Below are 22,444 nucleotides of genomic sequence, written 5' to 3' on the forward strand. Positions count from 1 at the left end.
GCAAACAATATGGTTTTCTCTGACAGTAAAGTCTCTTTTAGTGGCTTCACCAGCTCAGCTGTATCAAGGACCCTTGATAATTTGCCTACCCTCAGAGAAATATGGGATTTGAATGCATGAATCTATAGTAGGTGCAGAATCAATAAAAATAGTTGGTTGCTGCATCTTTTATTAATGTTACTTATTATACATATGAAACTTCTTTTTATTTGGGAGGTAGAGTTACAGTGAGAGGAAGAGAAAGAGAGAAAGGTCTTCCTTCCGTTGGTTCACTCTCCAGATGGCTGCAACAGCTGGAACTGCGCCAATCCAAAGCCAGGAGCCAGGTGCTTTTTCCCTGTCTCCCACGTGGGTGCAGGGGTCCAAGGACTTGGGACATCCTCTACTGCTTTTCCAGGCCTCGACAGAAAGCTGGATTGAAAGAGGAGCAGCTGAGACTAGAACCCAGAGCCCATGTGGGATGCCGGCGCCACAGGCAGAGGATTAACCTACTGTGCCACAGCGCTGGCCCTATTTTTTTTTTTATTTAAAGATTTATTTATTTGAAAGAGTTACACAGAAAGAAGGAGAGGCAGAGAGAGAGGTAGAGAGAGAGAGGCAGAGAGAGAGAGATCCTCCATCTACTGGTTCACTCCTCAATTGGCTGCAACGGCCAGAGCTGCGCTGATTCAACAAACCAAGGAGCCAGGAGCTTCCTCTGGGTCTCCCATGCGGGTGCAAGGGCCCAAGGACTTTTGCCACCTTCTGCTGCTTCTCCAAGTCATAGCAGAGAGCTGGATCAGAAGCAGAGCAGCTAGGTCTTGAACCAGCGCCCATATGGGATGCTGGCACTGCAGGTGGTGGCTTTACCGCTAATCCACTGTGCTGGCCCCCGTGTGAAACTTCTAAGCGAAAGTTCCAAGTTTAGACAATCATCTAGTTTTTTACAAATTTAAGAGGACTTGGCATCCCTTGGAAAACATTCAAACCACGGATGGAATTTTGCACTCTTTACCTTGAAATCCTAGAACTACATAGACATAGTGTATCTTTCAATAGATATATGATGGTGTTGTTGAAGCTAGTTTCAAGAAGTGAGCATTTTGAGGCTGGCAATGTGGTATAGTGGGTAAAGCTGCTACCCGCAATGCTGGCATCTCGTATGGACTCATGTTCACTTCTTGGCTGCTCCACTTCCATTCCAGTTCCCTGCTAAGTGCCTGAGAAAAAGCAGAAAATGGCTCAAGTGTTTGGGCTCCTGCCACTTACATGGGAGATGGAAGAAGCTCCTGACCTTGGCTTCAACCTGGCCCAGCTCTGACCACTGTGATCATCTGGGAAGTGAACCAGCAGATGGGAGATCTCTCTTTTTCTGTCTCTCCTCTTCTGTAACTGACTTTCAAATAAATAAATAAATAAATCTTTAAAAAAAGATGTGAACATTTTAATTTTTCCTTATCAAGGATTATTTGTTTAGATCTTCTTGCAAACCAGGTATTTTCTTTAAGTTTTCTCACTTGTCATATACATATGAAGGTCAAGAGATGAGTTGTTGTTCCTATCAGGTAGATTCATAAAATTTTAATAACTGGGGTACTAACAACCTTTGCTGTGTGTGACGCCAAGATTCATCCCTACCTGAATGACACAACTGGAAGCATGACTTGAAGGCTTTAAAAGCTATACTTGGATTGGGTAGAACACAAAGGCAATGTGCATGATTTCAATAGTAACATGCCTTAAAGGAGATTTGAAAGCACTGTTACTCCTCTGTTGTTCTCTATAATTATACTCAACACTTTCTAGAAGTTGACATGTTTATTAATTTAATCAGGATTTGCTGAGCATGGGTGACTAGATTAGCACAAAAGGAGATATGGTTCTGTGTATCTGCAGTTTTACTTTTTCAGATTCTAGTTACTCACTGATGACTGTAGTCTGAAAACATCAAATGGAAAATTCACAATTTTTTAATTATTTGCCTTTTGGAGCAGTATGATAATATCTCACACCATCCCGCCAGGGGCAGTCAACCTTTTGTCTAATGTATTCACTATGTCTCCATCAGTCATTTAGTAGCCATCGGGATTATCAGATCCACCATCATGATACTGCAGTACTTGTGATCAAGTAACCATTATTTTACTTATTAATGACCCCAAAGCACAAGAATAGTGATGCTGGCAATTTGAATGTGACAAAGAAAAGCTGTAAAGTGCTTTCCCATCAGCTAAAAGTCAGAAGTATACTAAGATGTTTTGAGAGAGAGAGAGAGAGAGAGAGAACGCGAATGAGTACATTAGTGTAACTATTATTATAGTATAGTCATAATTGTTCTATTTTGGTTTTGGTTATTTTTGTTGATGTCTTCCTGTGCTAATTTATAAATTACATGGTCTCATATGTATAGGATTGGGTATTAAGTGTGGTTTCAGGCTTCCATGAGGGAGTTTCGGAGTAGGTAAAAGGGAAATAATGTATAAGGCCTCTTAAGGTATGATCCCTATTCTCAATAGGCTTATAGCACAGCAATATATTCTTCTATTGTTCCCCAGTATCTCTTATACTAAACAAAACACCTGCTTATAGGGAAATGACCTTTTCAATATAATGTCTAGTAAATTTTCCTTGAATGTGTTAAAGTACAAGTACACCCCAAAATGTAAGCCTTTATAGATTTCCTTTAACTTACAGGGTTAAGCTATGCATGAAGCCTTTCATTTTTGAGTGCTATATTTTCAGAGTTTGTAAATCAGAGATTTGGGCCTCAGAGTGAATTTTTGTACTCTTATATAAAATGCTCTTTAAAAAAGGTAAAATAGGAAAGCATATAAAAATTCAACGATCTTAGATAGTTTTCATTTTATTATTGTTGAATGCCTGTGTGAATTTGTAGAATGAATGCTTCTAGATATTTGGATGTTTGACTTCTGAATGAAAAAATATGTAAGTTTACTTCAAAAAGCTCTTGGGAAGATGCAGTTAAAAGATGTTTATTTTGGTTCATAAAAATTTGAAATACATGCATAGTTTCTTGAACCACAGCATTTTCCATGAACTTTTTGAAGTTCATGGAAACATGGAAACATGAAACAAATAGTGGTTCAATTTTCAGCCAGAGAAGTTGAATATTATATTGAATATAATGCTTTTCTTATCACTATTATGATTCAGAATGATAGCTGTAAGACTATCATTTTAAAAAATTTGACTAAAAATACCTTTTTTTTTAAGAGTCTATCTGCAAGGGAGAGAATACACTGTGTCAAATAAAGCAATGTAGCATACTCTTTAATGCTACAATTCTCAGTTCCATCTTTAGTTTGGATCCACACAATCCACATATTCTACACTATTAAACTCTAATTTGTTCCCTTAAATTCTATTCTATTCTATTGGTCCCACTAAATGGTTGTTTATAAGGAGTTTTAAAGAAATATAAGCTGAAAGAAAAAAAAATTAAGGACATTCTTGTCCTTGGTATAGATTCTCATCTCAAAAGACTTCACAGTAATTTTTAAATTGACTTCTATTCTACTTTGAAGTCTTCTCAATTCAACCTGTAATATAGGTACCCTGAGTTATGGACATGAAGAAAACATTTAGATTAGTGAAAATGAAGATAGCTAAATTAGTGGGCACTCAAATGATTGTTTAAAAAAAGTATGCAATTTAGGGCCCAGCACTGTGGCGTAGTCAGTTAAGCTGCCATCTGTAGTGCCGGCATCCCATATGGGCACTGGTTTGAGTCCTGGCTGCTCCATTTTTGATCCAGCTCTGCTAATGCACCTGGGAAAGCAGCAGAAATTAGCCCAAGTCCTTGGACCCCTGCACTCATGTGGGAGACCCAAATGAGGTTCCTGGCTCCTGGCTTCAGTCTGGCCCAGCCTTAGCCATTGTGGCCATTTGGGGAATGAATCAGAAGATGGGAGACTTTTTATTTATTTATTTGACAGGTAGAGTTATAGACAGTGAGATAGATAGATAGAGAGAGAGAGAGAGAGAGAGAGAGAGAGAGGTCTTCCTTTCGTTGGTTTACTCCCCAAATGGCCACTACAGCTGGCGCTGCACCAATCTGAAGCCAGGAGCCAGGTGCTTCCTCCTGGTCTCCCACGTGGGTGCAGGGGCCGAAGCACTTGGGCCATCCTCCACTGCCCTCTTGGGCCACAGCTGAGAGCTGGACTGGAAGAAGAGCAACCGGGACTAGAACCCGGTGTCCATATGGGATGCCGATGCCGCAGGTGGAGGATTAACCAAGTGAGCCACGGCGCTGGCCCCAGATGGGAGACTTCTCATTCTCTGCCTCTCTCTCTGTAACTCTACCTTTCAAATAAAAAAATAAAAAAATATGCAATTCATATATATCCTTGAAAAATTTTTAAAGAACAGATGCTTAATGTGACATATTGGCAAGGATATCCACTGGAGAGAGAAGTGCTCTTAAAATTTATACTGTATGGTAATTACTTACTTGCTTATCTAAATTCCTTGTTACCCTAAGGAATAAGACATAATTAGTGATTTCAAACATGGCTGCACATTAGAGTCCCCTAGGAAGGATTTTAGAAACACAGCGCCTGATTTAATTGGTCTACAGCATGAATCCTAGGCATTTGGATTACTTAAAAGCTATCGTGTGAGTCTAATATGCAGCCCTGCCATAGAATCACTGGTATAGCGTACTTCACTAACTAGTATGAACTCTGCCACAAGTGGGTGTTATATAAATATTACTTGGGTACTTGGATGAAATTATAAATAGTTCCTTTGTGAAACAAATATGAAACATGATTCAGAGTTTTACCTTTGTAGATATGCTGTCTGTTACTAGAGACTGTGTTAAAAAATTAACATCTTATTGATGAACAGCATGCATGTTTGTGCTGCTTTAGGTTATAGTATTTAGTTATCAATTATTTACAAGTGGGCTTTTGGAATTGTTGCAAACATATCTTGCATTTCAATTTTTATGGTAGCTTTCTTTTTTTTTTGCAAATCAGTGAGCTTTCATGCTATGAGTGTACATACATCATTCTTAATCTTTAGCCACTGATGAATTTAAGATGGAGTATAAAATGTGTTTATTAGAATCATGTTAAGATAAAAGTATGTATCAAACTTGTACTTGTTTAGATACAAGATTTTTTTGCCACAAAGTTTGCAAATGTTAACTCTTCTGCTTTTTTCTAGAAATTATTTTTTTGCAACATACAATATCAGGTGTGTTTTGGATATAACATGTCCAGTACTTAATTGCAAATGGTCTACTTTATGCACTTTACTTTTGAATGAAGTCATCATTGGGCATATTTTTGTTTGATGGTCAAAGGAAATAGTTTTCCCATGAATTACTTCTGTCGTGATTAACCCTCTAGTGAATCGATATCCACTTTTTTAAAGTTTCCAATTAAATAATCTTTTGTTAAATAAAGTTTAACTGGCACTTGAAGATGAACCTCTCTTTCTATACATAACAGTATAACTATATTCTCTAGTAAATTTAGATATTTAATTGACTTTTACATTTTTATCTTCTCTATCAATGATAATAGGGAATATAACCCTCAATTTCCATTATAGAGGAGCCCACTGCATTTTATTGGCATGTAATTAAAATGCCTGTTTAATTTCTTTTTTTTTTTTTTTGAGGCAGAGTGGACAGTGAGAGAGAGAGAGAGAGACAGAAAGGTCTTCCTTTTACCCGTTGGTTCTCCCTCCAATGGCCGCTGCGGCCAGTGCGCTATGGCTGGCGCACTGCGCTGATCCGAAGCCAGGAGCCAGGTGCTTCCTCCTGGTCTCCCATGTGGGTGCAGGGCCCACGGACTTGGGCCATCCTCCACTGCACTCCCGGGCCACAGCAGAGAGCTGGCCTGAAAGAGGGGCAACCGGGACAGAATCCGGTGCCCTGAGCGGGACTAGAACCCGGTGTGCTGGCGCCACAGGCGGAGGATTGGCCTATTGAGCCACAGCGCTGGCTACCTGTTTAATTTCTGAAAGACTGACAGAAAATTGTCTAAAGATTAGCACAGTGGAAAGATATCAATCTCAAACATCTACACACAAGAAAAAGATCTAAGGTTATAGTGAACATTAATCTGAAGATGAAATTATGGATCTAAATTATCCAGGGAGCTTTAAAAAACACATCAAATAGTATGTGCAAATCTGGATTTCCTGAAACAGAATCTTAGAAGTAATTATTGAGGAAGAGATGATGGGGAGTAATCCTGGGAATTTATGTTTCTAATAGACCCTCCCGTTGCTCCTCTAGGCGATGCTCGGGCAACTGGTATAATGGGAGCCACTGGTATAATGGCATGTTCATGAGAAAGAGTTAAGGAATAGAGTTCTCATCACAACTCTGCTACTAACTTATCTGCAAGAATTGACTTAACCTTGACTAACTTCAGCCCTTTTAGTGAGGCACTTCATTTGTAGATATTCTCTCCAGTGATCTGTAGGGTCTATTTGTGATTCTGTTAGTTTATCTATCACAACTTCCTCAAGCAAATCTCCAATCAAAGAGTAAACTTGCAATAAAATGATTAACTGAAAGATCAAACTGCATGTATATTCCAGAGACAAAAATTCCTAGTTTAGCACTGAAACATGTGCTGTTTGTACATCAACATATTAGTGTTTCTACGTGTTCATATTTGAATCCATTAAAGCCAACTAAGAATCTGTTGCTGGTCAACAAGTTAGAAAAATCTGTGGGTGCTCATTTGACTTTTACCATTTCCAAAGTATGTTAACTTCAAATGAAATCTGCCCTCAAACATCAATACAAGAGGTTTTCAAAAGTACAATTTATGGTCTTTCTGGGAAAAAGCAGTTTTGATGTTTTAAAATGAAAGTTCATGGAGAATGTGTATCATAAATAAATTATGCATGGATTTCAAGATTTTGGCACCAATCTAAACATATCTTTTAATTTCATTGTCCACAAACTTTAAGTATCCTTGTATCTGTGATGATGTATTCCCTACCATCAGAGAATAGAAATGTCAAACAATTTCCTGATTATTGACTTTTGTCATTACATACGTCTGTTCTGTGTATATGCTTGGACATAGGTGCTCACATCTAGGAGTACTTAATCATAGTGTCTGTCATAAAGAGAAGATCAAGAAATACTGGTTGGATTAACAAAAGCATCAAGAGAAGAAAGGAAGAGTGGGTGATAGAGTAAAGTTTGGTTTGTTTTCATGAGAGTTCCATCATTGGGCACCACACAATCCACTTTCATCAGCTTAGGAGTCTTCCATAGGAAATATGTTAGGGCATGTGGACCATCCATGAATGTGTACAAATAAGATATTTAGCAGAAGGACTTTGCAGAATGGGTTCTGGAAGGAATCGCTCACCTTTTTTCAAGCAGAGGCTTCCATTGACCAATTTCCCCTCTGTGTTGACATCTATTTTCATCCAACTATGGAGATATTTCTTGCCCTTCTTGACCACTACCCTGGGGCCTTGTTTCTTGAGAAAGAAAGAGGCGTTTTCCATCTCAAGGTACCCTTCCTGATCGTAGCAGGTCCAGTGGGGTGCCTGGGAGCAGAGGGTGACGATGGCTGTTCTAGAGGGGCCACCAGAGGCACTGGAGATGCCCAGGCACCGCGCAGATTTGACGTGAAGGAGCTTCCCATCCTCAGTCCACTGCCACTGCTGGTTCTGGCTGGTCCCATTGCATGAGCCCACGACCACTTTCTGATTTATGAAAAGGCACTGTTGTTTCTGCACATGGACAATCTGAAACCCCTCTGAAAGATGAAAAGCTCATCAAATACTGTATAGTAAATTCTAAGATCCACTGAAAAACAAAACACCCTATCCACAAGTCATCTAACTGAACATCCTAGGTTCACTTAGATTTGCCATGGCTGTCATTCCAATTGAGTATTCCCAGAGAGTAACACATGTGACTGAAAATCCCAAAGCTGACAATGTAAAATGCCAAAATGTCACACTTTAACTCTCCCTTCCCTTTTTAATTTTTTAACCTTTCTTATGATTTAATGAAGAAAGCATACCTTCCTTGAAAAAATGAAAGGAAGCTTGGAAAAATAAAACCATCCAAAGAATATGGCTTTCCTTTGGAAAAGCAAAGACAGTCAAATACTGTGTGATTTTTCTATTTTAACCCAATTAGTTAAATATGCTAATTACAAAAAGCTGAATTCCCCCTTTAACCATTTGATTCTCTCCGTATCACCTTCTTCCCTATTGCAAAAACAAACCAAAAAAATCAAACTCTTTCCAATCCTTAAATTCACATCACAATAAATATTTGTATATGAAGGGCATAGTATGGACTTTTTTTTTAAATTGGATATATTTATTTTAAAGCACCTTCTCATTATTCCAAGCACACCATTCTATCTAACAAACAACCAATGAAAATGTTGGTTATCACAAACTAAGTTTCTCATTGTTCTGGAGAGAAGCATTTGTTTTGTGACAGTGTCTACAACTTTTCCCTCAAACACTAACAAATTCTTTAAAAATCAGCATTTCATGATGTAAGCAAACCAACTGTTAAATATCAGCATTAAAAGATGAGATATGCAGCCTCAGAAACCATTTTCAATGAGCTTTTACTTAAATTGCCCAACTTTCCACAGAAATATCCATTCCTTCCAAATAAAACACAATTCCTGCCCCCTTTAATCATATTTCTTACATTTTCTTTAAGACAAAAGAAAACAAAACTATAACTTGACTGGGAAAAAAGCATGCAGCGTGTTACAGGCTGTTAACAAAAATCACAAGAACTTTCTCCTCAGAGTTCTTTCTGCTATCATGGTGCCACTTCAGGGGCTGCCCAGGGCACTTTGGAGGGACACAAGCAGAGCGTTATTTTCTTCAGGAGAGAAATCTAAACAATCTGGGCACAGCTGGCCCCTTGGATTCCCCCATCTCATCGTCTTTGGCTAAACTGTCATGGAGAGCTGGTTCCATGTCTGCCTTTTTCTAGACACTTTTCTAAGGCCAGGGACTCCTCTGCCAGACCTGGGAGAAATACCTCAGGAAACTGAGGCAGAGCCACTCACCCAAGTTCCCGAAGATCAAGCAGCTAAGAATCGCCATGTAAAATTCAGCCTCCATTTTCCACTTAACAACGGTTCATGCTTCGCTTGGGGGGAAAAAAAATTCTCCCAGATAAGAGAAGCAAAGGCTAGGAAGGAAATGTGCCTTCATGGTGGGGGAAAAGTCAGTGACGAGCACTTCCTCCAATTGAATTGTTTGGGGAAGTTTTACACCAGTGTCCTTTTGTCTGTTTCCTTAGAAAGAAGGGATTAGCAACAAAGCTCTCTCTTGCTCTCTCTCTTTTAAAACACAGATCTAGCCTCCAGGAGCAGAATCAACCTCATAAAATCTTCACCTGCCTATCTGCTTGGCACGTGACTACTCCTTAACCTCGACAGGGGAAAAGGGAGTTGCAATCATGGGTAATTGGATGTTCCTAAACATCTCTCCAGGTGATGCGACTCTGCTGAAAGAACACCAACCATGTAATTTATGAGGGTCTATGACAAGTGATAGAGACAGAAACATGTACTCTTTGTGTAATGATATGCTGGGAGTCTGTCAAGGAGAACCACATAATGATGGCACTTGGAGATCATTGTCTCCCAAGAGATGACAATATTACATTTTGAGGAGATGGGACGATGCAGAGACCAAAATTAAACCCATCGCATTCTCTACTTTAGGCTTCCCCAAACCAATGATGGCTTCTTTTCAAATAAGGGAGGAAGAAAAAAAAGAATACGCTTTAGTCCATATTTAGTATTAAGAGTAGTTTATTGGCAGTATCAAAGAAAGTCAACATTGTTGCAATAAAAATTCATACTTGAGCAGAACATCTAGTGTTTGCTGAGTGTAGTTGTTTGAACTTTGTATCTGGAGGATTAAAACCTTTCAGAAACTTAAGGACATACATGGCAGTGTCCTTAGGAAGAACTTCTGGAAATGGGACAGATTGCATCATTCCCAAAGGCACCTGCCTTTGACTGGGAGAGAGAGTCCAGGTAGAGAGCATATTCAAAAACCTCTTCTTAGTAAAAGAGAGACAAGTATTTAAAATTCTTGATACTTCATAGTTGTTACAAATTTGTGTTTCTCTTTAAAGTAAAATGCCTCATGATGTAGAAATACATTGGATCGAGTTCTGGAGCAGGAGCTACCTCTATGCTCACTAATAGATAGTAAATACATATATATCCAATGACAATCATTGTGCTCTGTAGTTGACAGGAGGTACTGTAAATACACATGTAGTAGGTAATAATATCAAGACATATTTCCATATAAAATAGTTACTGCTTTTGATTTCTTTTTTCAAAAACAAAACTTACTTTTTAAAAATCCATTATGAATCACTTGCAACTTCAGCAGCAAGATTCTGGTAACTGAGAAAGGTAATAGCACTTACAACAGGAACAGTTTAACAGTTTAGCTGACAGTCCATTCACAAGACAGATTTTGCAAACATTAAAGCATCTAAACACACAATAATAATTAATAATAATTTCTTCAGCAGCTCTTCCAGTCATCACCTGATGACATGGATCACTGGATATTACATACATACATTCTGTGTGGCAGATAGTCACAGACAAAACAAGATCTGCCTTAGGCTGTGTGAGAAATAGCTCATACCTCCATCAGCATAGGACCTTCAGAAAAACTTGAGGGATGCTTACAGATACATTCGCATACATAAAGGGCTGGCAATCTTGAACATGTTGCCAAGTCTTCCATAATCCTGAGCTCTGGCTTCAGAGCTTAGCTTTCCTTCCACTGCAGGAAACTCCTTTCAGTAAGTTGATTAATCACCCTGGGAGACTGGTGGTCTGTTAAGTCTTCAGTGACTCACTGGACAGTTTCTGCTGAAAGTCTGCTCTCGTACAGGCACAGAGCATGGTGCACAAATTCATACTGCTCACTGGTTTGGACCATTCCACCCCTGCAAGGAAGAGATAATAAAAATAAGCCTGTTTTGCTAACATCCTAGAATCTCAAGTAACATAGATTGTATTCAAGATACGATGTTATTTCAAGGACACACAGAAAAGCTGACCTAAAGATTCTTTTGTTCTCCCTCTTACCTGTATCTAAATGTCTCAATTAGTGAACTGAATACATATAAAACACTAGTATGTTAATAAATATAAAGGTTTTAACACCATGCCTGGTACATACTAGGCACTTGATGAATTGTGCCGGGGTACCATTACTGGGGAGGTGATAAAAAAATAGCCTAATGGTTAAAACTTGGGGTTTGTAACCAGCCAGGCTGAGTTTAAATATCTACTTTGTCAGTTCTCAGCTGTGTGATCTTGGGAAAGTTCCTGAAGAACCTCTGTGACTCTGTTTCCTCTTTTGGCAAAGCAGGAAAGAACAGGAACAGTGACTACTTTGTAAGGTTGTTGTGAGGCTTAAAGGAACTCAATGTAACTGGAGTATTAATATTACTGCTTAGGTGCCTTGTCATGTAACTTATGCTTATACATTTGTAATAAAGTTGATTGAAGTAGGTTATCCAAACAAAACTGTGCTGTAATATGTGGCTTTCTACAAGGATAAAGAAAGTCCATCCTGAAATGGCCTATGGAAACAGAGGCCTTTGGGTGTGATGGGTATCCAAACACAATAGTGGGTGGGTCTTTAAATCTGCTGGAAAAAGAGGAACTGGTTCCTGCTTTTTTCCTTTTCTTTTGCCCATTATCACTCCTGGCTGATCAGCATCCTTTTTGTCATTGGCTTAGAAGGCAGTTGCTATCATGAGAAAAAAAATGATACTTTCTTATTACGTTTTCATATATACAATACATGGGTCACCTTTTGCTCCTTTGTTATTACGATTCTTCAGCTTGGCCAGGTTATTAGACATTATTGTAACTAATTTGTCCTGCTCACTGAATAACAACCTCACTATTATAGTAGTAACAACCTGAAGTCCAGAGAAGTCCCCGTAACTGCAATCACAGGACTGATTCTATGTCTTAGTTTAATTCTGTTTTAGCCAGCTTTTTCCTAATGGCTGCTAGTACTATTCAAAATAATTTTCAGGTCACTTAAGCACTTCAACTTTAAAACAAGATAGATTGCTTCAGCGTAACATGATTTCTGGTCAATGGTAATAAGTAAGACGGGGCTTATGCCTGTGTTTACTTGTCAACCTCCATAAATATTCAAGCAGTAAGACTTCACCCTTCTAAACCAAATAGTGATTTTTCAGGCAGGTTCCACATGATGCCAAAATAATGTATTTGGCAAGAAAGAAAAAGATAAATTCATAGTTTTTGGTGACAGCAATTTCTTGGAAAGGATATTTCATGGGTCTTTTTCCTAAGAACTGAATGCTTTTTTGTAGTGAAGACAACTTTCTGGCCATAATGTTCCCTGGTAAGAAGCTAAGAACAAAAGCGACCAGATGAGAATATAGTTACTGTTCCTTTTCTTAGGTGTCTGACGGTGACATCTGGGCACACCTAAAGACACAGCAGGTGTGCAGAAGATGCTCACCTGGACAGCCAGTTACAGTAAATATCAGGGCAGCTCTTAAGAGCTTGGGGGTGCCTGCCTTCCTCTGGCATTCCCTCAGCTCTGGGAATCATTATTACTCATTTGAGCTGTAGACTGTGTGGAACCTTAAATGGGCTCCATCTCTTGGGCTCTGGCCTGTGAGCTTTCTATCACCATTTATTTCACTTTGAGGCAAGATTTTTCCCTTTATGCACTGGTCAGCGCTGGCATTTTGCATGTCCACTTGGTGAATGAATGGAGACACAGTCTGGGTTTGGGGTTTTAATAACTATTACTCTAAGTGGGTCAGCACTGTATTTTATTATGACATTCTGTGAATTCAGCTGGTAAAGGTAGGAGACATGAGGAACATTTGTATTAGTTGTAGGCTAGCAAAGTTCTTGAGGGTCTGAAGGCTTCAGGAAACTATCTGAAAAGTTCTGTTACTTTACACTCGATTTGGAAAATAGAAGGGAAAGAACTGGCCCCAGGGGGATCCTCAGAGATCCTTCTTTGCATTCACTGTTGAAATACAGCTTTGCCAGAGGAAGCAGTCCCTGTGAAGGAGGGGCTGGTAGCTTCTGACGGAACGCTTATGGGGCAAGGTACCCTTGGAGGCAGCCTTTCTCAAGGCTTACAGAAAAATTGTTGATGACATCAGAATGAGTTTGGCCCTCTCGAACTTTCATCCTGATGGTTCAGCTGAAATAAACCAAAAAAGTCTTCAGCCTCCCCTTGTAGTCACACAATAGCCTCTCAATGCTGGAAAACAACCATCAAAGTCTCATAATCTTTTCTTCTCTAGACTAAACATCCTGTGCTCACTCAATATTTCTGAACAGCCTGGTTTCCCTGTTACTCTCTGATCTAGTCTTCTTCTATAGGCTCTTTTGTCAAGCCTGACCGTAGAGTGTTGCGTCTCCTCTGCTGAGATCTGATCAGTGGGTTTATTTTCTCCCTTGAGCTGCGTATTGCAGACCATTAGCTCACCTGTGCAGGTGCCTCAGGTGGTAAGGTCCCACAGTGCCTCCATGGTGCCTGGTACCCACCAAGAAATTTAGGATATTGAATGCAGGTGTAAGCTAATTAAAGAGTCAGCAGGATATTTTTGAGTGTGAAAATTAGAGCTTTCTCCATTTTTGAAACTAAGTGCAGAGCTATTCTGTTCATTTCAACTTGTTGGTTTCTTGTATATTACATTTCTACCACTCAATATGTTATTCTTCTACTTCTCACTCCCAGCATTATGTCTTTCAGACATTTAACAAGGATGTCTTACAGCTTATGTAAGTCATTTATAAACTAATAGAAAAAGATAGGGAGAAGGTAGCATCTTTATTATAACTATTTTGATATCACATCATAAATTGTCTAATCTAAAGTTATTTCCAACTAGGTAGAAATATTTTAAGGGTATTAATAGTGTTACGGTCTTCGGTCTTCTTATATTTACAACAGTGAAAAGCACTTACCAGTCCTAGGTCGAGAAGGTTACCTGTTAAGTAGGTTACCTAGGCCACACTATTTTCATGTCGTATTAAAACAGAAAAATTCAGGGCAAAGGGAAAACAAAGGGTATCCCAGAATGCATTTGTTAGAGGCTGGTTCAAATTCAGGAACTCATCACAATCACTTTTTAAAATATTTAATAAATGTTCCATTATGTATATTGGTAGACATAATATTCTGTTGATTTTTGTAAGAACTTAAAATATAGGATGACCCTTCAGCTTTTACTCTGAGACAAAAATAGTCTTTTAATAGGCTGGCAAAACTCAAAAATACTCAATAAACTAGTGCCTGCCTACAAACTACATTCACAGAATAAGGTGGACAAGGTAAATTAACTATGGAGCTCCCAGAGAGTTCTATAGTAATTAATTCTCCAACGAGCTGGTCCCAAGGCAATGCTTAGGTCAAACAGGGCTCCATGGATTTGCTGAAATCTGGCTCTACATTATTCATGTAAAGTTCCTAATCCAAGCTGATTCTGGAAGGTAGGAAGCAGAGAGGCTCTTTTCATTACTTTAAAAGGCAACTCCCATTTAAAGAGCAGAGAGTAAAATAATCCTTGGTCTCCAATAGACTATAGTTTAAACTCAACCAACTTTTACAATTGTAAAGATTTCCATGGCAATCAAGATGATATTTTAATTGAGTTAGGTCTATGGGTCCAAGAATGGCTGAACCATCATCAGTCAGCCAGAATGCCTTAAATTACCACCATTGTTTGAGGTTAAATCATAGTTCCTGCTTGGAGAATTCTCTTAAGGTACAAATCTGTTTTTCTAGGTGATATATAACACATTAGGTTACAATACCAACCATTGACAAGAGCTGAATTGATCAAGAAAGGGTTAGATCAAATACAAACAGCAAGAGAATCCGTTAGCTGTGAGAGTGGTTGTGGGTTTGGAAAGACTCAGAATGCCATGGCATCAAATTCACTATGAACAGGTTCACAAACTGTGTCCAGTGTTTCTGATGATGTGAGAATACCACAGATGGTTGTCAAGACAAAACCTGTTTCCACCACTTACCAGCCACTTTACCTTATTATACAATCTGTACAATGCTCAATTTTTCTCATCTGAAAAATAATGAGGTGAAAATAATACTAACCTCTTAGCATACTGTGAGAAATGAATGGGACAATTCACTTAAAGTATTTAGCATATAGCCAAGCACAAATCAATACTGTAAATGTTAGCTACTATTGTTTCTCTTTGACACTGGTCAAACAGGACTGGTTAGAAGGCTCTCCAGCGAGGTCTTAAAGTTTTTGGAGAACTTAGAGCAAACTTTGCAGGGGATTGCCCAGGTTAGGCAAGCCTAGGTGGAAAGGTACAAATCTGGCTCTAAATGTTGACCACTCTAGAAGGTAGCTAGAGCTAAAGTGGAGACAAGCTGATGCAGTGGAAACCCATGGGCTTGGGGTTAGACAGAGTCAGGTTTGAATCCTTGCCTTTCAACATAGCTATAGGCTTTAGACAAGTCACCTAATCTTTCCTAACCTGGTTGTCCTCACTTCAAAATGACATCATTGACAAACATCATTGGGTTGTGAGGATTGATTAAATTAGAGCATATACATGACTAGCTGCAGGCTCTTCATAGCTTTCGCAGGAGCCCAGCGTCCACAGTGGTACCCGAGGGCCCTTGGCATGGCAGGGGAGCTGGCTGAGCTCTTGAGATCAGCTCCTAATCCCAGCTTTCATCAGAGCAGTTATGCTTTTTTATTGGTTTTCTGTGTTGGTGCTCTGTGGAAGATTTTGTCTGCAAAGTTTTCCATTGTGCACAAAAATGTTTGAAAACCACTGGCCTGGCAAACAGTTGTTTACCTAATAAGGCTTGAAGTTTTACAGGGTTCCAAGGAAATAATCCATTAAATACTTATCATGACAGCTGTCTTTTAGTGAACATTAAATAAAAGCTGCATATTCTTTTTCTAAGTACTCAGTTGCCACTATAGCTAGGCTGATCACATTCTGGTTAGCCTGGGACTGTCATGGTTCACTCTTCTTGTCCTGGTATGATAATTAATTGGGCCACTTTTCATTTCCAGCAGTGCCTTGGTTTGGATGATAAATTACTTTTTTACCCCAATTATTGCCCCATCCTATGCTGTGGAAGAAAGTCATTCTGTTTATTAAAAGAGTGGTTGTGGCCACAATGTAGGAACACCATGTTTGGCCAGGCCATGGGGGATTCAGACATACTACCCCAGAGATGTCAGGTCTCTCACATCGCAAGAGCCCTGCCAAACACAAAAACCAATGCCATCTCAGTCTTCATGCGGGGAAGCACGTAGCTGTGTCAGCTGGGAGTAAACTCAGAAGGGGAAAAAAAAAATGTATTTTTTTCCCTTTGCTACTAGGAGAATGTGTTTAAAAAAAATCCTCCAGATGCCCAGGACAGAGATTTGGTTTTGAACATGTTAAAACTGTGACCTTTTGTGACTGTTAACTCACACATGCAGAGAGCAGCAGCCTTTCCTGCGGCACCGCCCAGCCCGTATCCGGTCTAATCAGTAGACAGAAGAAATTCTGCAGTGGTGACTCACTTCTGGGCTAACAATGGAACTTACGCGCCTTTGCTTTTTATTATTCTCAAATCTGGAATGCTTTTGGTAAAGTTTGGTACAGTAAATTTAGAACAAAAGGTGTGGATGTTAATGTGCCTCATGGGTAAAGCTTCAATAGCTTGGGCATGAGTCAAGTGAGGCTAACGGCTGCTGTTCTCAGTTGGGTCCGGCAGTCAGTTGTGTCTGAGTCTCTCTGGTGGAGATTTTCCCAGGTCTTCATACAGATGTCATATCAAGGAGGGAGGGTTTAAACATACATTGGACCGATTCTGAACAGGTATTTTGAACATAGACAACCTTCTTCTCCAAAGTAGGTGCAAGGCAAAAAATTCAGCATAGACCAAATGACAATCCAATGACAGCTCTAGTATATCATGAGTTTCACTCCCCCTCCCCTTGATGATTACCCATTTTTTCCTGAACACCCAGGTTAACACTCAATTAACTCCACACTGGGGAGAAGTAAAAGGTTGTCGTGGCAACTACTTGGAAGATTCAATAGGCACAATCTATTGTACAAGAGGACTTTGTGTTAAGATCTCAGGAACAGTCATGCCAAGTAAATCCATACCAATGCCTAGGGTTTTGCCTCTAAGTAATCTTAAAATACGTAAACCAAAATCTTGAATTCTTGATCTTCAAATGAGATATTTGAAGTTCAGTAGTTATGAGGATCTTTATCTGGAAATGCAGAGAGATATGGAAAACAATAACATAACAGTTGCATGCATCCAATAGTGGATACTTTATCTCTGAAAATTATTTCAAGTAGGTTTGGCACACAGAGGATATCTTGAGGACACATATAACCCTAGAAAGTGGATGGCATATTATAGACCCCTCATAAATAATGTCTTGCCAGAGAATGAGGAATCCACCAAATGGCTTTGTCATTGTTGTTACACTGGAAACATCCTTTCAGCATAGCACACTCATCTCTAAGCTAGACCATTCAGTTTATGGCTAAAATGATTTTCCATTTGAGTACAAATTACCTATTTTACTCATGTTAAATAACAATCATCAGGCACTGTATGAAAAATTTAACTCTCAGGTGGAAGTCAACGAAATATTCTACCTAAAAAAAAAAAAAAAAAGAGTCCTCCTACCAGAAGAGGTTGAGGATCACTGGTATGCCCCAGTGAGTAAAGAGAGAGGCTGAGAGTGGGCAAGGGGTCACACAGACACTTAGAGGTAGGGTTGGTACCAGGTTCCTTGTCTGATCTGGAGATGTCTGGTCCTCATGTTCTAGTGGCTGCCTGCTGCCCATCCACAGCCAGGACTCTATCTCAGCTATTTCATGCTTTAATTAAAAATGAACGAAGTGGGAATGAGGGGGATGATCCTTTCAGACCCTTCTAAATAAAACATGCGTGGGTGCCTTACACTGCATTTGAACTCCTGGTTAGAAAAAGAATTAATTTTAGCTCAAAATAAGCTCAAAATATTATTTAAAGGAGAATCACAGAATCACGAATCTACAGTGAGAACTGTAACATCTATTAATAGATGCTGCCCTAAAGCCAACGTAAATAATGTCTTGCCAGAGAATGAGGAATCCACCAAATGGCTTTGTCATTGTTGTTACACTGGAAACATCCATTCAACATAGCACACTCATCTCTAAGCTAGACCATTCAGTTTATGGCTAAAATGATTTTCCATTTGAGTACAAATTGCCTATTTTTCTCATGTTAAATAACAATCATCAGGCATTGTAAACATTTTTTTTAAATCACCATTTTGATCCTGCCTAGTACTCCAGCTTTTGACTTATAAGTCACGATCCAGTCCCATTTCAAGGATCCAAATCACTTCTTTATCTTTTTCTTTGCTGTGAGCCATGCCTGGACTTCTCAGAGGAGACAGCTGTAGGTAATCAGGCACACACCATTAAGAAAAGATGTGTGGTGTGCAGCTTGCGGTGGAGGAAACAATAGGAAAAGACTTGTAGAGCTGTCACTCTGCAGAGCACAGATTATCATTTCTGATGGATTGGTTCTGTCTTTCTTATGCCTTATTATACTCAGCTCCACTCGCCAGCTCTACCCTCTCTTCCCTCTTCTTAACGGTCTCTGCACACTCTCAATTACCATCCTACCCCTAGTCTTTATATCACTAAAATTCTTGAGAAAGCATTTTATAATTACAACTTTTTTCCCTGTCACTTAAGATAGTCTTTGAGGAAGGTTTTATGTGATCACATCAATGGAAAGAGTGCTAAGACAAAATTAAATGGCTTTCTCTACTGGGGGACTTTTCGGTTCTTTTTTTAAGATTTATTTATTTATTAAATTGAAAGGCAGGATTACAGAGAGAGAAAGGAAGAGAGAGAGAGAGAGCAAGCAAGCGAGCTATCTTCCATCTGCTGGTTCACTACCCAAATGGCCACAACGGCTGGGGCTGGGCCAGGCTGCAGCCAGGAGCCAGGAGTTTCCTCTGGGTCTCCCACATGGGTGCAGGGGCCCAAGCACCTGGACCATCCCCACTGCTTTCCCAGGTGCATTAGAAGAGAGCTGGATCAGAAGTGCAGCAGCCGGGACTAGAACTGATGCACGTATGGGATGCCAGTGCTGCATCCCATACTGCATCCCATGCTGCAGTGGCTTAACGTGCAACACCACAACATCCACCCCTTTTCAGCTCTTTAAATGCATTGACACTTAGTGTAAGTCTCTAAGTGGATAGTGATTCTAAGAAATAAAATATAGAGCTTTTTTTTTTTTAAGTATAGAGCTTTTACTCAAATTTAGTTGAGGACTTTTTTTTTTTTTTCTCCTGGATACTGTTTGAGAGGGTCTGACACTTGGCAGGCTCCCAGACTATGCCTCAGAGAACAATCTGGAGATATCTATTAGGAAATCCATCTTTCTACTCCCAGGTGCTTGACATATTTAGTAGTTGCTGTTCAGTATTGCTGGTTGAGTGAATGAATGTGTGTATGATTCAGGAACACCTCCCTGAACACAGATCTTGGGTGCTTGTTCCATGGGACACAGGACATAGGACTCAGGCTCATCCACAAACACTCATCCTAAAAACAACCTAAGACAGGGATGGCTTCACAGACTTGTGAACTGAATGTTCACACAGGCCCCTTTCCTTGTGCTGAAACAAAACAAAACAACAACAACAAAAAAAACATGCTGTTATTGGGTATTAATGTACTGCTGTCACTATCTTGAAATATTAAATAATTTTTAAACATGGAGCTCCACATGGGGCTGTGCAAATTATGTAGCTAATCCTAGCCAAGGTGTCCCCTGCTGGAGCAATTGTTCTCTTTCTTCAGGTCACTTGCTTTCTGAGGGTTTATCTACCAGGCCACTCAGCTGTAGGGCACCATCAGCCTATTCCCATCATCTAGAGCCTTCTCTTTAATACCCCTTCATCAAAATCTAGGTTCTGAATGTGTTCCTTATGTGGCAGTTGCACTCTTTATAGCTATCATAATGGAAAGGATAAATTTTATTTAGAGTATTAACTGAATAGCTATAAAGTGTTAAAAATCTTTTTTGTTTTGTATTTTATTTAAAAAGGAGAAAGGGGGAGAGAGAGAGGAGAGAGGAGAGAGAAGAGAGATCTTCATCTTCTGGTTCACTCCCCAAATGTCTACAACAGCCAGAGCTGGGCCAGGCTGAAGCCAGGAGCCCAGAAGTCAATCTGGGTCTCCCATGTGGGTGACAGGAACTCAAGAACTTGAGTCACCACCTGCTCCCTTCCAGGATATGCATTAAGAGGAACCTGGACTTGGAAGTAGAGCTGGGACTTGAACCCAGTCTCTGTGATCTGGGAGGTGGGCACCAAACACCTGCCCTATGAATGATTCTTTTAGCCAAAGATGGACTTAACCACCAGCAGTATTTTAGGTATTTACTAGACTGGGACACTTTAGGCAGCTTCCACTGAGAGAAATTCTGGGGTGAGGCAATTTTCCTGTGTCCTTTCTCTTAAAGGAACTGTAGACCATGCCACTTCATTGATTCATGAAGCAGCTCTCATTGATATCAAAAATGCTTTTGAAAATAACAGTGTATGCTGTCATTACACTTTTTAAGTGGGCAGAACCTAAGAGATAGGGTTTTGTCAAACAGTTTTACAATAAGCATATTTCAAGAGCCTGTTTACTTTTAGCTATAAGATTCATCCCTTCTGAATTAGAAATCAAAAGTCCTTGATTGTAGATTGGTTTATTTTGCCCCTCTCTAAGCTATAGAATCTTGGGCAAATTACTGGATGTCTTAAATTCTTTGTTTTCTCATTAAAAAAATGAGACCAAGGAAATGGAAGCCAAGGAACACCTCTTTTTCTTTTTTTTTCTTTCTTTCTTTCTTTTTTTTTTTTGTGGGAGTTAAATGAGTCAAAGTTCTTTGAAAATCATGATGGAGATTCCATGATAAAATATATTTCTGGGTGTACAACAGCATGTTCTGGGATGTCCAAAGACAGATTCAAAGCTGAAGTCAAGAATGGCCAAGGAGATCAGAATTTGGGGTCAGGTTTGAAAAACTGATAAGACGTTGCAAGAGCACACAAGTGAGCATGCGAGCTAGCCGAGGCCAGACCTGCCTTCACAGGCACAGGGCACAGGTATGGTCCATGGCAGCAGTCATCGACAAACTGGAATCCTGAACACGAGATACAACTGGGAAAAGCTGACGAACTGGAGCAAGAAGTCAAGGAAAATCCATGCCGATCCTGTGGAGAAAGGAGGCATGGGAAGGCCTTTCAAGGGAAAGATGTGTTTCACAAACGTAGCAGCAGCGCTCACAGGACTTTCCACAGAAAGGGTCTTGCTGAATAAATCAGCGGCGGTGTGTGTCAACACACATCTGGGCAGTCATTCAAATCCAGGGGTCAGGAAGCTGCAGGCTTTACATGTACAGAGAAGCTGGTTCCATTCTGCAGATCCTGTCGGGAGCACAAAGACGAACCCTGTGGGAAGACCTTGATGGAGAGGGAAGGCCAAGGCTGAACTTGCTGAGCATGTGCTTCAGGAAGGAGAGAGTAGATAGAGCAGGCATTGTGATGTGGCTCAAAAACAGTATTTGTGATTCTATTCAAAACCAGAGGACAATTTGGTAGATTGGGAGGGGCAATATGACTGGGAAGTAGAGACCCTGGTGGAGGTCAGGCTACACAAACCATGGGAAAGGCGTGCGATGAGAGGGGAGTAGACAGGAATCAATAGCAAGGAGAGGCAGGAACAGCAGCAAGCCAAGCCCACTTTCCAGCCTGTTGCTCCCAACAGGACTGGGGCAGGTCTTGTCGGAGGCTAACTTGGTTCAGAGTCAGTGTAGATGCACGCAGACATCTGGTGTTTCTGGAGTTCCGGCACTAGAAAGTGGCAATGGAAGACTCAGGGGTGTGGACTGGAGTCCCTTGGGAGTGTGGAGACCCTGCCGGAGCCCTGTTTATAGAAGCAGAGGACAAGGGCAGTGTGGGAGAGGCTCTGGAGTTGACTGGGTGATGACTCAGGATCTGCTTCCTGGGTGAAGACAGGCTCCAAAATCTGACCTGAAGCAGCTGAGTCCTGTTCCAGCTGAGGCATACAGTGCTGGACGGGAGGCAAGAAGGTTCGGGAGGCAGACGGCGATTCTGAGAGAGGGAGGGAGGAACACTGGAACTGATCTTTATATGCACAGGAAGGAAATATCCTGGGGAAGAGTTACATGTGGGGTATGGAAAGGAGGAAGCAGAAAGGGTAAAGGGAGAGTAAGGAATGTGGACTAAGTGTGATCCTAGGACATCACAGGTCTAATCTGATTTGAATGCTGCTGCAGCCTTGTAAAGCAGGTGTTGCTGTTTCTAGTTCACAGATAAGATTAACTCGCTACTTACATTGAT

The 22,444-nt window shown here is 40.2% G+C and overlaps 2 protein-coding genes across 7 annotated transcripts in view; both read right to left on the minus strand.

Annotated features, from left to right (window-relative positions):
* Positions 1–9,178, minus strand: part of PTPRB (protein tyrosine phosphatase receptor type B) — a 142,001-nt gene extending 132,823 nt beyond the window's left edge. Inside the window, exons 1-2 of the mRNA XM_008256785.4 lie at positions 9,033–9,178; positions 7,347–7,742 (exon numbers count right to left, since the gene is read on the minus strand). Coding sequence (XP_008255007.3) covers positions 7,347–7,742; positions 9,033–9,087 — 451 coding nt within the window. The 5' untranslated portion in view covers positions 9,088–9,178. The remainder of the gene's footprint in view (positions 1–7,346; positions 7,743–9,032) is intronic.
* Positions 9,179–9,767: 589 nt separating this feature from the next.
* The window catches only part of PTPRR (protein tyrosine phosphatase receptor type R), a 288,370-nt gene continuing 275,693 nt past the window's right edge, over positions 9,768–22,444 (minus strand). For 5 of the 6 annotated variants that reach the window (XM_008256786.4, XM_051845666.2, XM_017341983.3 and 2 more), the window contains one exon: positions 9,768–10,951. In XM_008256786.4, coding sequence (XP_008255008.3) covers positions 10,858–10,951 — 94 coding nt within the window. In that variant the 3' untranslated portion in view covers positions 9,768–10,857. Of the gene's footprint in view, positions 10,952–20,901; positions 21,509–22,444 lie in introns of those variants that run through there. The other variant, XM_070052633.1, reaches the window with a different exon arrangement.

The sequence above is a fragment of the Oryctolagus cuniculus genome, chromosome 11 (genome assembly GCF_964237555.1).
Source record: "Oryctolagus cuniculus chromosome 11, mOryCun1.1, whole genome shotgun sequence".
Classification (NCBI taxonomy): domain Eukaryota; kingdom Metazoa; phylum Chordata; class Mammalia; order Lagomorpha; family Leporidae; genus Oryctolagus; species Oryctolagus cuniculus.